The sequence below is a fragment of the Ictidomys tridecemlineatus genome, chromosome 4 (genome assembly GCF_052094955.1).
Source record: "Ictidomys tridecemlineatus isolate mIctTri1 chromosome 4, mIctTri1.hap1, whole genome shotgun sequence".
Classification (NCBI taxonomy): Eukaryota; Metazoa; Chordata; class Mammalia; order Rodentia; family Sciuridae; genus Ictidomys; species Ictidomys tridecemlineatus.
Window position 1 is genome coordinate 70,827,051 of NC_135480.1, and position 18,086 is coordinate 70,845,136.

At 37.0% G+C, this 18,086-nt stretch overlaps 1 protein-coding gene across 28 annotated transcripts in view; it reads right to left on the minus strand.

Annotated features, from left to right (window-relative positions):
- The window catches only part of Dlg2 (discs large MAGUK scaffold protein 2), a 1,969,681-nt gene that overhangs the window by 12,260 nt on the left and 1,939,335 nt on the right, over nt 1-18,086 (minus strand). For all 28 annotated transcript variants that reach the window (XM_021725176.3, XM_078046781.1, XM_040285028.2 and 25 more), the window contains 3 exons: nt 10,514-10,564; nt 9,294-9,395; nt 6,800-6,972 (listed from right to left, as the gene is read on the minus strand). In XM_021725176.3, the coding sequence (XP_021580851.2) occupies nt 6,800-6,972; nt 9,294-9,395; nt 10,514-10,564 (326 nt within the window). The remainder of the gene's footprint in view (nt 1-6,799; nt 6,973-9,293; nt 9,396-10,513; nt 10,565-18,086) is intronic.

The window sequence follows — 18,086 nt, forward strand, 5'->3', positions numbered from 1 at the left end:
GAGTATGCTGAGCAGGGAACTGCTTTATAAAGTATTTCTGGAAAAGTAGATGTAAATTTGCCATTTAATATTCTACCTCCTAGGAAGAAATGGCCTTGTTACCCCAAGGCTAGAAGAACTTTATACAAGCAGAGAAAAAAAATCATGTTATAAAAATTGGGACAGTCCTAGATCAATAATAGGATATAAAAACAATTTACAATATCCGTGTGAAAATAAACAGAGTTCAGGTATTCACTGGACTTTATTACGTAAGCAATAAATTCCAATTTTGCTATTTGTGAAGTGCAACAGTAATATAAAAGGTGTAAATGCTGTTTGATTACTCACTGAACAGCACATTTTAAGTTAAAGGTGGTATCTACATGTTCAAAGAGGAAAACAGTTGTAATTTTCTAGACACTGATGAGAACCAGTATCCATATAATGCTGAGAGAACCTAGCCTTTTCAGAGAGAGGAAAATAGACTCATCTTTTTCATATACTTCCCTTTTATTAACATAAATTAATTAAACATATTAAAGAAATTCAGTGTGATATTTCCATACATGCCTACATAGTGCACTGATCAAATAAATCAAACTACCATTACCCACCCTCCACCGACCCCATGTCCTTCTTTGTACCTAGTAATCAGTATCTTACTTTCAGGTTAACTTATTTTTAGCTTCCACATGAGAGAGAGAGAACATGAAGTACTTGTCTTTTGGTATCTGTCCTCTTTCCTCTTGATCTATCTATTTTGCTGCAAATGACAGGAGATCATTCTTCCTTATGGCTTAATAATACTTCATATTGTTGTTCAACTGTTGATGGGCACCTATGTTCATTCTGAATTTTAGTTATTGTGAATAGGTTCCCCTATAAACATGGCCATGCAGATTTCATTTTCTTTGGATATATACCAGAAGTGGGCTACTGCCTCAACAGTATGGAGGTTCCTCAAAAAACTTAATGTATTAGTGTTCCTTTTTCTCCATGTTCTTAGCAGTATTTGTTACATTTTATTCTTTGATGATAGCCAAACCTGCTTATATCTTGGTGCCTGCGAAGCAGAAAGTAAGCAAGGGAAGGGGTCAGGACCAAATATACCTTTCCAGGGCATATACCCAGTGACCTATGTCTACCAACTAGGTCCCACCTCCTACAGTTTGTACCACCTCTCAATAATGCCATCAAATTATGAGACTGTCAGTGGATTAAAATACTGAAGAGAGCCTATGAGAGCCTGTATGATCTAATTACTTCCCCAAAGCCCTACTTCTATTTAACATTACTGCAAACCCCATAACACATGGGCCTTTGTGGGACTTTGTAGATCCAACGCATAAAACCCATTTTTTAAAACAAATCAGAGCATTTTGTTTTAGTTTTTTTTACATATTTCGAATATTAACCCTGGTCACATTGAATAGTTGGTAGATATTTTCTCCCATTCTGGGGGTTATCCCTTCACTTTTTTTTTTTTGTGATGTTGGGGATTGAACCTAGGACCTTGTTCATGTGAGGCAAGCACTCTACCAACTGAGCTACATCCCCAGCTCCATCTGTTCACTCTTAATTGTTTCCTTTGCTGTGCAGTAGGCTTTAGTTTGATTTAATTCTATTTGTCAATTTTTGTTTTGGTTTCCTGTGCTTTTGAGGGCCTATCCCGAAAATCATTGCCTGTACCAGTGTCTTGAAGTGCTTACTTTTAGTGGTTTAAGTTTCAGATCTTAGATTTAAGCCTTTATCTATCTTGAGTTTGTTTTTGTATATGGTGACAGTTTCAGTATTCTGCACATGGATATCCAGTTTTCCAAGCACCATTTATTGAAGAGGCTGTTCCTGCCTCAGCCTTCCAAGTTACTGAGAATATCGGCATACACCCACATATTCAACTTGATTTGCTAGTTTTTTTTTGGTTGTTGTTGAGAATTTTTGCAACTATGATTCATCAGGGATATTGTAATTTTCTTTTTCTTTTGTATTCTTGTCTATTTTTTTTTTTTTTTGCAACAGGGTAATTCTGACCTCATCTGAGTGTGGAAAGTTTCACTCTCAAGACTGTGGAATAGATTAAGAAGAATTGGCATTTGTTATTTAAATTTTGGTAAAATTCAACAGTGAAGCCCCTGAAGTCCTGGCTTTCCTTTGTATAAGAGAAGGCTTTCCTTTAAACCAATTCTATATAATTACTGGATTTATTCAGGATTTTATATGCTCATGGTTCAATTTTGATATACCATGTATGTCCAGAAATTTATCCATATCTTCTGGGGTTTTTAATTTGTTAGCATATGGTTTTTCATAATAATCCTTAATGATCTTCTGTATTTCTCTGGTATTGGTTGTAATGTTTTTTTTTCCATTTCTGCTTTTATTTATTTGGCCCTTCTCTCTTTTTTTCCTAGGTTAATTCAGCTAACATTTTGTAAATGTTATTTATATTTTCAAAAAACCAATTCTATTTTATTGAACTTTTGTATTTTTTATAGTCTCTGTGTCATTTATTTCCCCGCTCATCTTTTTTATTTCTTTCTATTAATTTTGGATTTTGTTTATTCTTGCTCTTCTAAGTCCTATATCTAAGAGATATAGCATTAGGTTGCTTACTTGAAATTTTAGTTTATATTTTTAAAATGTAAATATTCATTGCTAGGAACTTCCTACTTAGTACTACTTTTGTTGCATCCCACAAGTTTTTGGAATGCTGTATTTCCATTTTCACTTGTTTTGAGTAATTAAAAAAAATTCCTTTCTTCCTTTCTCAATGACTCACTGTTCAAATCTGTGTTGTTCAGTTTCTATATATTTATGTAATTTCTAAAATTTCTTTTGTTGATGATTTCCAGTCTTATTCCATTATAATCAGAAAAGATACAGGGTATGATTTAAATTTTCTTGAATCTGTTAAGACTTGTTTTGTGTCATATATGGTGGATTCTAGAGAAGTTTCAATGGGCTGATAAAAAGAATGTCTATTCCACATTGTTGAATAGAAATTTTCTTTAAATTATGTTTTGTCTTTTTGATTTATGGTGTAATTTAAGTCTGTTTCTTTGATGTTTTGTCTGGATGTACATTGGAAATAGAAGGGTGTTGGAATCCCTCAATATTATTGTTTTAATCCTATCTCTTCATTTAGGTTTAATAGTGTTTGTCTTATAATGTTGGGTTCTCCGAAATTAGATGCATATAGATTTATAATCATAATTTCTTCATAAATTTATCTCTTGATCATTATGAAGTGGCCTTCTTTATCTCAGTTTTTTCTTTAAGTCTATTTTGCTGGAAATATGCGTAACTATTCCTGCTCATTTTAGATTTTCATTGCTTGGAGTACTATTTTCTATCCTTCCATTTTCAGTTTGTGTGTGTCATTACTTGTGAAGTCAGTTTCTTATAGCCAACATTTTTTTTTCTTTTTTTTACATTCATTCAACCAATCTGTACTTTTAATTGGAGAGTTTAGTTTGTTGCATTTAAGGTTATCATTGGTAGGTAAGGACTTATTCCTATCATTTTTTAAAAAATTTCTTCTAGTTGTTTTGAATAGTCTCTATTCTTTCTTCCTCTCTTGTTCATCTTTGTGGTCTGATGGTTTATTCTATTGATAGTGTTGGGTTCTTTTTCACTTCTCTTTTGTGTTTCAACTCTTCTAGTGGGATTTATACTTTTAGATGCTTTCATGGTGGTAGTTATCTTTCTTTCACTTGTGGATGTAGGACTCTCTTATCTTTTGTAAAGTTAATTTGATCATCATGAATTTCCTCAGTTTTTGCTTGTCTTAGTAGGTATCTATTTCTTCTTCATTTCTGAAGGATAGCCTTAGTAGATATAGTGGGTTGGCAGTTATTTTCTTTAAGGACTTAGAATATGTCATTCCATTCCTTCTTGGACTACAGAGTTTCTAAGAGGAATCTACAGTTAGTATAATACAACTTAAATATAACTTTATGCTTTGTCTTGCAGATTTTAGAATTTTTCTTTGTCTTGTACCCTTGATAATATAATCATAATATGCTGTGGTAAATATACTTTCTGGTCATGTCTGTTTGGGGGTCCCATAAGTCTCCTATATATGAGTGTTCATATCTTTCCCCAAATTAGGGAAGTTTTCTGTTATTATTTTATTGAATAGGTTTTCTATTATCTTAGCTTTTTTTCCCTATGACCTTCACCTTTGAGTAATCCAAAAAATGACCTTCACTTTTGAGTAACCCCCCAAATTAGATATTTGTACATTTAATGAGGCTTGCAGGTCTGTAATACTCTTCTTCTTTTTAATTTTTTTTTTCTGACTGGAACCTGTCTTCAAATTTAGATATTCTTTCTTCTGCTTGATCTAGTCTGGTTTTGAGGCTTTCAATTGTATTTTTTATTTGATTTGTTGAGCTCTTAATTTCCCAGATTTCTATTTAGTTATTTTTCAGAATGTCTCTTTACTGCATATCTCATTTATATCCTGCGTTGTCTTCCTAATTTCATTTAATGGTTTGTCTCTATTCTCTTTGATCTCATTGAACATTTTGTAGACACTCTTTAAAATTCTTTATGAGGCATTCCACTCATTTTGATTTCTTTGCTATCTGGTGCTAGAAAATTATTATGTTCTTTTGGAGGTGTCATATTACCTTGTGCTTTTATATTTGTTTTTTTTTATGGTGAGATTTGTGCATCTATTGTATCAAATTTCTCTACTAATTTTATGGGGTGACCTACTTAGCAGCTTTTTCCTGAAGCTGGATCATGGGGTGTTGGTTTGTTAGGCAATGTTGTCTTTAATTCTAGCTGGGTAGCATAGTGACTCCCCCTATAGCTTCTTTGGCTGTAAATAATGACTTCGTCACAATGTGTACCTTGGAGGAGTCAGAGAGACTCCTTATTTCTGCAGGCCACATAAGAATGAAGATACTCTAGTGGTTCAGGCAATTGTAGTGCAGACAGCAGTGGGTGTGGGGTGTTCACTGTGTGCCTGCTCCTGTGACGGCAGAGGTGGCTCCCATCATGCCACAAGAGTTTCCTCAAGTATTTTTAATGTTAACTCTGTTACTAGCAAGAGCCCTTGGCACTGGTGGCCCCAGCATGGTAAAAGGCTCAGTACGTTTTTCTTACAATTACTCAGTGGTGTGAGAACTGGGGAGAGGCATTGGTGAGAACTGCAGCACCTGCTCTGTGGCACTCAGCCAGTCTGGACAGCACTGTGTGGTCAAACCAGATGCAGTAGCAGGCAGCACTGGAAATGGTGTATGTGTTATGGCAGCAGGAACCCTGGTGTTCTTGTGCTTCAGTGACTGTGCTGCCTGGGGAGTGGGAACTCAACCAGAGCTGGACGAAGTTCCTCTGGGAACTTGGCCATGCATGCCTATGGGTGGGACAGTAGCTGGGTCTTTTCTACATCCTGAACTCCTTCAGCTGTAGTGCCTGCCCAGGAACAAGTGGGAGTGGGACATGAATGTAGCTAGGTGAAGTTGCTCTTGACCCTCCCCACCTTGCATGTTCAAGGGTAAGGAGATAGCTGATGTAGTAGAGTCACTCAAGGACCCTTCAACATGTCCCTGTGGGCAAGGTAGCAGTGGGAATCATGGTGTTCCCTTCTCACTGTCAGAAACAATTGCCTAAATGCTGCACAGAGGGCAGGGATGGAAGAAACCATTTGGGAATCGGCTTTCAGTCCTGGAACTGGCACAAAACCACACAAAGATGGATGTGCACATGGTCTCAGAGAACAGGCCTCCTGATCTCCTGACTGTTGAGGGTGGCACCCTCCATTCCCCTCCATGTTACAACACCTATATATCCTACAGTGCAGGACCCAGTGAGCTTGCGTCAGAGCTGCTGGACCAAGTTGGAGCCAGGGACTGTGTGTACCCTGGCTATGGAACTGGGGGTTGCAGTTGCCAGAGTGTTGTAATTTTCTTTTTATGCTGTTGTCCCAGGTCTCTGAATCTTATAAGGTTCCAATCTCTCTCTTGCTGATTTCCAGTATTCTCCTCCCTTTGCTCACCTTGAAATGCAGCGTATATCTGTTACTTTAATTGTTCTTTGTGGAGAAAGAAGACAAAGCTGGCCACCTCTATTTAGCCTTCTTTTCATCTTAGAGAAATTTGTTTGACTTTTTATGAGTACATCAAAAGGGCGGAAAGCATCACATCAAATTTCCAACCAACCTGACAAATATTTTCTGACTTTGCTTCTTTGTGTTTATAGGAGATGGCATCTCTGTATGGGCCCATTCTAAAGCCCCATTCAAGTATCTTCCTATCCTCTTCTCTCTTAAACATTCTCCTATTTTCCCTGCTCTGAAATGGTCAGGAAGAAGGGAATGACAGCATTGATACTTTCTCTAAATTGAAACTTTTCTGATATATCTCCCCTCCAACATGAAGATAGCAAGTTTTGAGATTGGCAGGAGGGGGGGAGAGGGAGAAAAGGAGAAATAGAGAAGTAAATCCTTTGAACACAACTAAGTAACCAAAAGTAACAAAGGTTTTATTTATTATCCTTAAAGGTTTTATTTATTAGGGTCTCAGAGAGTCAAGAATAGACTGAGGCCCCATAAACTTATGGCTGTTAACTAGCTTTATAGATCCTCTGTTCTCTCCCCTTTCCGTGTAGTTAGAATACTTTATTGAGATTAGAATATAGATTAATGACATTGCTCTAAGGTGATTCTCTCCTTGGAAACCTTAAAAGGAATATTTAATCAAAGTTTTTCAACTGCAATCAGGAAAGAGTAATGATTAAAAAAAAAAAGACACAGTTTGCCACCTAGATATACTCCTGTGGAGAGTTATAAGGAGATTGGCAAACATACCCTTTCTGCTACAAATCTCACAGACTGCACACTGGTTCCATATAAATTGTCATTGTACTGGCCAGCTTCTATAAATTTGTGCTCTTGAATATCTTTCTCCATTTGTTCTCTGGAAATGACAAAGTGATAGTCTCTCCCATCCACTTCATAGTCACGCTTCGGCCTTGTAGTATCTTTACAAAATAAGAAATAAAAAAATTAAGACACATTTATTTTTATAAGCTTCCTTTTCACCACCTATTTTTCTCTACCATGCCCTCAAATAGATACATAAACATATGTAATATGATGAACCATGACATGGTAACAGGTACCAGTCTTAATCTCCTACCACAAAAAATTATAAAACTTAACATGGAACAACTGTTTTCAGGCACCAATTAACAGTGAAGAACTGTAATTGTGAGAGAATAACAATATATGAGGGAAACTGTACATTCACTACACCTCTCTACCTAGGAGTCCTTTCCACTTGGAAAGTATAGAGGTCACACAATGTTAGGAAACACTGGAGTTCAGCCAGAATTGGGCATTTGATTGAAACCCCAGAAAGGCCACATTCTGGAATGCTACTCTAGACTTACTCTAGACCCATCTTTACAAAGTCTAAAGCCAAGTTGCAGCTGGAACAAACTGTTTTGGCAGTTGCTTTCCAGAACAAATATATTACATGAAGGAAGATAACAAAATGTGATTTCCAGCAATACACCACTGTAGTGCCTGACACAAAATAAAAATTATGAGATAAGCAAAGAAATAAAGTCATGTAACTAGGAGAAAAACATTGTCATACAGTTATAATGTCTTCAGGGATTTAAAAAATATGTGTAATAAGAGAATCACAGTACAGGTGGGACGAAAAGTCAGCAAGTCTAACCATTGCACTTACATGTTTTAGAAAGAGGGGAAAAATATCTAGCAATATGACTTAAAAAAGTTAAAATATATCTAAAAATATCTAAAGTTTTACTCAGTTATTTTCTAAGAATCTATGTTAAAAGTGATTGAAACTTCAGATACAGTTTTAACCCTAAAGATATTAATTTTATTAATTTGTAAATAATGGTTTTATAGTTCAATTATAAATTCAGTGATGAAAAATAGAGAAAACCCAAAGTATCCATAAATGAAGAATGATTAATTATGACATACTAATCATTAAAATAGTTGCATAAAATTTTAAATAATGTCAAAAACCTATCTATCATATGAAAAAACGAATATAATGGAAGAAATAATATATACGTGATGTTATTTCTGGATGTTATGGGGCATTCTGTGTACTTTTTACTTTCTTGTTTAAGTTTCTTTTTTTCATTTTTCAAGTTTTGTACAATGAACATGCACCGCTCATCATGAAATAGTGCTATTAATGAAAAAAGTAGCATGTGTGAGATGAAGGGGAAGTGGATGTAATGCTTAAGAACTTTGTTTTATTTCTCTCAAAAAGTGGAAGATCAATGAATCAAAATGCATTCTGTCACATATACCTAATTAGAGTAAATAAATAAATAAAAAGTGGAAGATCCAACTGGAAGCTGCTGTAATTAACGGAGGGTTTTATTTCATCTTTTCCATCTGAAGACTTTATTGGGATATGTTCTGTGGCACGAACTCTTCCCAAGGCTGGGAACTTCTCTGGGAACTGGCACAGGAGATGCAGCAATCATCCTAGCTCTCTTTTGCCCACGTAATACACCTGAGTCCTGCTATTCTTTAGTACTGTAAGGGAAATTTGCACTATTGAAATGTTAGAGACACTTGAAGAATGAGGGAGAAGTATTTGTTGGGATCAGATTTATGAGTTTCCTTATGGAGTAAGCTCAATTTTGCTAGTGAACTTGTCTGCACAGAAGGTCTCTGTGCACGGGGGTGGGTGGCGAAGTGTGATGGTAGGGGGAAAAGTTATAAGCAGACAGAAGCTTACAGAGCTACAGAGAGGCTAGGAGACCCAATGTTTATCAATTATAATACAGCAGATTAAAGTCTTCAGAGGTTTTTAGGGTAGAATAAAGTCTCAGACATCTTATTTTCATTCTCCTAAGACCTGTACTGTCAAAACTCATGGAAAGGCTATTTGATTTCGGGATTAACAAATTGTCCTAAGTCATCCTGAGAAGATTTTAATATATGACTGATTCTGACCTCCCTCATTCTATGGAATAAGATGTTATAGTGGCACTTTAATCAGTCTGTAAGAACATACTGTGGCCTATCATAAATTCTATGCTGTTTTAAGTGCTAGGGGTTTACAGAGTTCCTGCCTACCTTCTATGGGACTACAGTCAGTTTGGAGAGAACATTATCATACTTACCAAATAGAGAACAGCACATAGCAGCATAGATGCAAAGTGTTAGGCAGAGAATTGAAAGACAGTGCTCAGATAATGGGTAACTGGTGGTATTTGGAAAACCAGAAACTACCGGAAGAATAATATTATTTTATCATAAAGAATCCAAGCTTTTTCCTGTAAAAAAGAGAAATGATACTTACGAGGCACACAGGAGCCAAATTTATCAGGAAATTCAGATATCAAGTCGTCATTGATTCGATCCTTCATGGGGCCCAGGATAATCACTGGCCGGGTATAGTTTACTGCAGATAGGAAAAAGAAGATGCAGATATGCAGACTGACTTGGAGATCATTTGAAAAATTGTCCTGCAAGGGTGATTCTTAAAGTGAAACTGCCAAACAGTAAGAACTGCCAAAGGAATAACGTTGGATCAATCACCCAACATAGGGAAATGAATGTTTACTCCTCAGGATGTTGACTGTGCCTACTGTCTGGGACTTACCCCCCACCCCCCCAAAAAGCAACTGAAGGGACTGTCAATGGGGGCTGGGGTTGTGGCTCAGTGTTGGAGCACTTGCCTCGCAGGTGTGAGTCGCTGGGTTCAATCCTCAGCACCACATAAAAATAAATAAAATAAACGTATTGTGACCATCTTCAACTAGAAAAATGTAAAAAAAAAAAAAAAGAAAAGCATTTGGAAGAGTTTTGCTTATTCTTCATTTATGCCTACACAATGTCAAAACACTCGGGTTTAGTCAGTTGAGTGGGAGAAAGAAAGAATTCAAACCAGCTGTTTGGCCATTGTTTAAAAGCAATTGTTAGTAGTAATGACACTTTATGTTTTTATAATTTCTTTCTCTCAGCTCAAAATACTCTGTGCTCTGCTGGGGTTTTCCTAATTCCTTTGTATCTGGGATTCAAAGGATCTCTAAAGTTCATCTGGCAACTCTGCCCATCTGATGCTTGAATTTTCTCTGCAACATCCTTGTCAATAGCCATCAGCCTCTGTATAAATGGCCTCCAGAAAAATTAAGTCAGTTTCCCTGGGCAGCCTTCAGATAGCTCTATCTTAGGTCTGCTAGAATGTTCTTAGTACTGGGCTCACACAAGCTTCCTGGGAGGATTTAGCCTTCAGGTCTCTGGCTAGAGCTCTCTAGCCAGACACTTGGATGTGCTCCTTCCCACTAAGGGCCACTGATTTGAAGGGCTGCTCCATCCTCGTGAGAGCTGGTATTGGTCATGTTTCACAGGGAAGTTGTTGTATGGTGACAGGGCCAAAGAAAGACAGTAGGGTGTAGTTGAGGGGCAACTGAGTTTTAAGCCGAGTGTATTTTCCTTAGCCGTCACTGTTTCCCTCCTTCAGTTGTGTCACCTGTTGTGGCCTGGAAATCAGGAACCCGAGAATGCTGGGAAACTTACTTTCCTGCCTTGTGACAGGCTCATAGGAAAGAATGAGGTCTTCTTGCCCTCCTGAGAAGAAAAGAGAGGAAAATTACAGTCGACTAACAACCAGTAATTCACCAGAGCTAAAATCCCAAACATAGGAAGCAGACACAGTTCAGGGTTAATTTTCCTTGCTCTCTCTCCCTGAACCATTCAAAAATTTCCTTCATCCTCATAGAATTCTTTAGCACTGTCTTAGTGTTAGGTTATCTCACAGTCATAACTCTACGTAAAAACTGGCTGTGGTTCTCAGCAACAGGGTAAGGATCTGTGAGACTGCTCTCTGTCTTATGTTTCTAATGGAGTGCCATGCCACTACACCAAGTGTGAGCACCTAAATTAAATCCATTTAGTTCAAGGAAAGGGTCTATCCATCAGTTCATTGCTACCTCTTCTAAATTTTTCTTTTATTACATCTTATATTTTTGAACATTGTTTAAAAGCAAATGTCTGTTTATTTCAGTTATGATGTAAAATTTCATTAGAAAATTACAGGATACTAAAGATTTTTTTTCCTTAATATTAAGTCATCAGGAGAATGTTATGGGCCAATTAAAGAAAGTTAAAAATTGAGAGGAGGCCGGAGGTGAAGTTCAGTGGTGGAGTGTGTGCTTAGCTTGTGTGAGACCCTGGGTTGGATTCTCAGCAGCAGCCACCACTACCACCACCAACAACAAATTGAGAGGAGTGCCTTATATATTGGTTTGCAATTGCTGCTAAATCATGCCCTGAAACTTCAGAAAGAGAACTAAGGAAGACAATAGCATAAAAGTGTTGTCCTCTACACTTTTGTTCACTGTAAGTCTGCTGATTCAGTGTGGGTCTCAAGTCAGCAAATAACTGCGGAGAGTATATTGGGTTTTGATAATTAGGTTTTAGTCATCTATTTTTATCCATTTGGTCAAAAATTGGTCATGGGCTTAGCTCAAGTCAGTTGCAAACCCTAAAGGGTCTGCTCCTTTATTTGTGTTAGGTCTTATACTGACTAAACTTTGGTGGGGAAATAGGTTAGGACTGTTGGATATGACTTTGTGTCTGTTAGAAGAGGTAGTGGAAGAGGAATGGGACATGATGTAGACTTTCTGAAGCCAAAGGGCTATTAACCTCATTGCTTTATATGCTCACCACCCCTGAAACATACTCAGTGTGCCCATGTCAAGTTCTACTTCAGTAGGCCCAGCACCAAGGAAAGGTGGGTTGATTTCATGAAGTGAGGTAATATCAAAGATGGTTTTGATAATCGCAACTGCTTTGGTAAAGTGAAACAACAGGTGGGTCAAGTTGTAGAGTACAGGTGTCTTCCCTGGAGACTTGGTGGCTGTGTGGTTTGTGGGCTCTTACTTTTTCAAGTGTAAGGAATGGCTACAGGCTTAAGCCATATCTGACATTTACCTCGAGGAGGGCTTCTTCTCAGGATGCAACTGCTAGGCCCTACTACATCCTAATGGTACAGAGAGTGGGCCAATCCTCCTCCTTAGTGGCAGCTATGTGTGGCCATCTCAGAAATTTGCAGGGGACTTTCCCATATCTGAGCAGGGGTTTGGTGCTCAATGAGTCAGATTCACAATTTTCTAAATTCAGGAAAAGAATGAATCCTTCTGAATAAACTAAACTACTGAAATTTAGTCTAGGCCAAAATTAAAAAAAAAAGGCCATTGACTGCTAAGCTCTAGGTATCTAAAGCCTGAGGTATGTACATGTCATAAGCATTCAGAAGAGAAGTATAAAAATTATTGGGGGAAAATGCATAGCTTTCAGGATAGAAGTGTGGTAGGATAACATTGTAATGTAAAACTAGATAGAGGGTTCTTCATAAAATAACATGAGAGGAGAATCCTGATTGTCAGATAATATAAATTTCAAATACCAGGTAATAATATTCAAGTCTTCCCATTATTCTGGGAACTCCATAAAGGCAAATACTGAGTTTCATTTATCACTGCATCCTCAGAGTGCATTCAAGTGCTTAAAGTAAAGAAAGATGTCAATGAATTCACATTCTCATTTCAGTTATGAGGAACAGAATGAGTAATGAGGCTAAAGATAGGTTCTGTTTTGTGTTTCTGTCAATATGATCATTTCACTTTGGGAAATATGGTTTCCTCTAAATAAACATAATATGTCATGCTTCCATATGAATCTCTTTCCAGTAGCTTTGCAAATCATTCTGATGGGACATTTAAAACTGTCTTAAATAAGCCTTAAATAAGATATTTGATATCAGTATGTATATTTGTGATTCAAAAAATCAGGGCAAAACATAGCTTTAATTAATTTTTCTTGGGGGGTACTGGAGATTAAACTCAGGGGCACTCAACCACTGAGCCACATCCCCAGCCCTATTTTGTGTTTTATTTAGAGACAGGGTCTCACTGAGTTGCTTAGTGCCTTGCTTTTGCTGAGGCTGGCTTTGAACTCACAATCCTTCTGCCTCAGCCTCCCTAGCTGCTGGGATTACAGGCGTGTGCCATTGTGCCCAGTTTGATCAATTTTTAAAGAGTTTTATAGTTTCTTGTTTATCCATCACTCTTTGGTTTCATTCTGCAACTATGAATGGTGCTGGGTCTTGCTCAGAACAGTGGTATGGGTAGGTGGAAATGGCAGTTTCCTTTATGTCAAGGTTCCTCCCAGTTCTCAAAGCCCCATACAACCAGGTCCTGGGAATACCAAGGAGGCCTGCAGGGAAGCTGTGGAGGTTGGCATGACATAGTAGTTTGAATGTAAAGTCAATTTCATTTTCAGACTCAAGAATGAAAAGCCCTGTGAGTAATGAAACATTAGATGAACAAAGAAGGGAAGTAATGAAGAAAACTCATATCCCTGGCACTTTGTGGGGCTAGAGGGCTTTCACATCCATTGGCTTCTAATTGTTGACAGTTTTTCTTAGGTAATTGGTGCTCTGATGATCCCCATTTTACAGATGAAGAAACTGAGGCTCAGAGACATCGATGAGGCCTATTTCCTTAACTAGGATGAGGTGGAGTCAAGATTTTAAACCATATCGTGTTTTGATTGTGCTGAGTGTATCACTCTGTCGCAAAAGAGTGAGAGATGTAGAATTCCCTGTATGTGTGTGTGGGGGGGAGGGTAGAGCTTACTAAGGAACAAAGGCTAGGGGACAGAAATCAGGTCAGACACATTGAGGGGCCATAAGGGGTTCCATCTGCAAAATCGGCTCTTTTATTTGAAAGTTCTACTGTGTCATCTGCATAAAATAGTCATCCTTAGTTTTCTATTTTTTCCTCTGAAGAAGTTAGCACTTAAGAAATAACAGCTGGTGAAAAGGTACAAACTATTTCTTGGTCTTGTTTTGGCAACTGCATGGCTGGAAGTGGGCAAGCAGCACAGAGCTGTGTGTGGATGTTTGCAGCTGTCAGAGACTTGGCAGAGGATTTGTGGCAGTCCCCATGAAACATTTTGTTTGTAAACTGGAAGCAAGTCACAGTGAGATATATCCAGAATAAGACCCTAATATGTCTTCAGGATTGGGGAAAGTAAAATGCTTTTCTTCATGAATCCTTGGAAACGAGAGAGGGGTGGGAAGAGACGACTAGTGGTAGTTCATTTAATGTTCAAAATTCAGCATTTAGTGGTAGCATATGATGGCTATTAAGAATAAACTAGATTCTTAGAACCATTGAACTTGAGGATTGGAGTTCATGTGCTTCGGAGGCAAATGTGTAGCACATTATTCCTACATCCTATGTTCTTGATAGGTATCACAAACCGATCATTGTCTGCATTACTCAATGTGGCCTCAGAATACTTTTCAGTACAACTCATCAGGCAGCTACTACCCATTGGCCAGAGCCGAAATCTTGATTGAAATATATTTTCAATCTCAGTTCTAATCTAAGCTACTCATTTTATATAAGGGACTACTGATACTTTACTTTTTGCAAAAACACATAGCATCTTCATAGGATGTTCAGAAGATTAAATTGTTTTATAAAGCTCTTGAAATAAGGATTAGCATATAGTTAATGTTTTGTCAATGTTGTTGACTATATTAATTGGATGAGTAGCATGGGATGATTGGAATGTAGTAGATACAAACATCAAGAGGCTGGGATAGCAAAGTATAGGGAAGAGTGAAAAATGTCTGGAATTAAAGCAAAAGGTCTTGGTTGGAACTGTAGTGCTACCACTTATTGATGAGTATACAGCCTCTTGGAGCTTTAACTTCTTCCCTTAAAAAGTGGATGATCAGTGTAAAATACATGTAATAGTTTTATTGCAGAAGTCAAATGAAACAACAGGTGGAATGAAAAATTGCTCTATAAAGATGAAAGAACTAAAGGCATCCAAAGGAAAAACTTGAGAATAGTGGAGTAAAGCAAAGAATATGTGTGTTATTTTTTCAGATTCCAGCGGAGAAATCTTGGCTTTCATATCAACATGTCAGTTTCACTCAAATCATTTCTTCAAGATCCTTGTTTTGAAAATCCTTCTTAACTGATGAACCCCAGTGGGTTAAAAGTATTATCATCAGCTCCTATACATCCATGCTGTGTCAAGAGCTTTGAGAAGGCAGGTCTTCAGCTGCAGGGGTTTGCCTGGTCCCCATTATTTTTGCTTGGTATGTATCGCCTTCCAATACAAGGGCAACTGAAAGATGTGGTACACAAGAGCCCCAAATACAAGACTTCACTTCACTTCTTTATTGGCAGATGGAAATTTGGAATTGGCCAAGAATTAAGACAGTTTTGATGTGGTATTTTGTTAATTAGACAATGTACCCTGTGATTAACTGCATTTTAGCTGCTTCTCAATGTAGTTGGAATTGGAACAAATAATTATTTGATGTGCCTGAGGTGGGTGTAGCAGAGGTCTGAACTATTTATTAGAAATTGAGGTCTGTGTCCATGAATGTGTGTGCAGGTGTTATCTCAGGAAACAGGACACTTTCAGGTGAGTCTGCCAAAACATGTAACTCCAGGATGCAGTGTGAAGTGTGCCCTTGGGCCTGTGGAACAAGGACCTGGGACTATTTCTCATTACTCACACTTTATTATAGCCATTTTGTCCCTAAAGTGGACATGGCACAGTTCTAAAAGTAAAATATAACACCTGGACTTTATGAAAAGAGTCCTTTTTGTTTTTGTTCTCACTGCTATTCAAAAGATGATAAAGTTAATCATAATTATAGCAAAAGCCAGGAATTCAGTAGAAAAATGCAGCCTATTTTGATATCAAAGTTGCTTCTTTCTGGAAGTCTGGGCCAAGCCTCTATGGATTTTGTCACAACATTGCCCTTTCTAGAAAATTCCTTCCTCATTTTGCCTAGCTGGTAAGTGTCTGTCTCATCTTTCTGAAGCTCAGATCAAAGCTTCCTTTCTGAAACCATCTTTGATTCTGTCATTATTCTTGAGTTAAACTTATCTCCTAGAACCTGCCTCATTTTGTGCACATTCTCATTTATTGAACTCTTTCTCCTACTATATGTGTGCTGCGATCCAGAGTTAGTTTATGTTTATTTGGGGTCTCATGGTACCAGGAAGGGAACCTGACTTATGGTAGATGACAAATTAATATTCTTCTGGAATCCCTTGTATTTATATCTTGGAGGGAAAACGATGGTAATTTTTTTCCCCTCTAGCTTCGACAAATGACTTGTAAGGAAAATCTGAGTGGATGACCTTCTGTAACTCCAAACCAATATAATGATTAGATTCTACACTTGCCCTACTAATATAGAATTTACCTCCAACTCCTCTTTCTTCTCAAAGATAATTCAAGATGCATATAAATGTTTTTTTTTTATCCAATAAACATTGTGTGCAGCAGCTACCATTTGAGAGTAAAAGGAATTATTGATGTCATTATGGTAATCACTCCAAAAACTTGTCAAGCTGCTGAAAACTTTTGCATAATTTTTATAACGTAATGATTCTGGGGAAAAAAAAATCCTGCTTCTCAAATACAGAAGAGGAGGTTATACTCCAAAAAAAATGTGATTTCTAAATAAAAAGATACTTCTTATATATACGTTCCATGGAAGATAGAGAAGAATAAGGCATGGTGTTTTCCTTTCCCATGTATTTGTCTACTGGAAGAAAGAACAGTTTTGATAATTAAAAACTGAACACTAAAGAAATTAGTATCAATGGTTTCCATGAAAGCCAACAAATAAATTGTATAATTGAGAAAGCCAGATGTGCTGCACACCTGTAATCCCAGGGAGCTGAGATCACAAGTTGGAGGCTAGTCTCAGCAACTCAGGGAGACACTGTCTCAAAAAAAAAAAAAAAAAAAAAAACCAAAGCAAAACAAACCCCACAAAAACTAAAAACAAAACAAAAACAACAAATTAAAAAAGGACTGGGTGTGTGTATCAGTGGTAAATCACCTCTGGATTTAATCTCCAGTAGTAAAACAAAAGTCAGAAGATAAGCTTTGGTTACTTCTTGGCTTGTGGCTTTTTTTTTTTTTTTTTTTGGTTTAAAATCAAATGAAAAATGGGAGAAACAATTTGTTTTTAATTGGGTTAGTCAAAAATTTATAAGAGTCAGAAGAAACTCATAATGTCAAGAATCATGTTGAAAGCTACCCTTTTAATCCTTCCTTCAATAAGACTTGGTGAACTTCTAAGACTTCTATTGATAAGAAAATTGGGTGATTCTAATATCATATGATAAATATGCTCATTGAAATTTTTGTCTCTTCATTCTTTGGCATGTCTCATCTCTCTCATCTGCCTCATCTGGACCTTTGTCTGCCATCTTTCTTCTTCTGCACCTTTTTTTTTTTTTTTTTAACCTGCTACTAATCTGATTCTCCAATGCCTTTCTCAAAATCCAAATTACATTTAAAATATTCCACAACACTATTTTGTATTCCAACTCAAAAAATCTTGTAAAGTGTGATGATATCATGGGGGAAAATACCCCAGCTGATTTTAGTTTTTAATTACTATAATATTTAAGCAAAAGACAATACCAATTTCTGCCTTGGTAGCTGTGGTCATGTATTGGGCCTGCAGTTTTCTAATATCCTTGGCAATTGCTTTTTGGGAAATCCCTTTCATGAAGGAGTACAAATTAATATTATAAAAGTTCTAAGAATCCCAATGACAATTTGTACCTATATTAGTCACCAAAAACCAGTAAGTAGGTGGTAAGAAACCACAAGAACTGAACAAAAGGATGTGTTTGGTGTTTGGTGAATATTTCCATACACTAAGCAAATGGCTTGAGGTGACCAAAGAAAAAAACAGAAATAATTTTTAAATAATTACCTACCTTTTCAGTTATCTTATTTGCTCACTTTTTTCCCCCCAAATGGGGGTTCCTTCACCATTAGAGGAAGAAACTTTCTCATTGCTTTCCCAACCATCCCCCAAATAAAGTTAGATATATAGATAAAGTATCTAGTTTAAAATATTAAGCAAGGAGAAAGTGATATAAGATTCATGTCTGATTTAAAAGGGAACAAAACAGAAAAAGGGAAAATGATAAGGAAAATAAAATCATAATGACTTCTTCACCCTCCTGCAGGGAGTTTAAATTGATCAGGGGGAGGCAGGCGGTGGAATTTCAAAATCCACTAT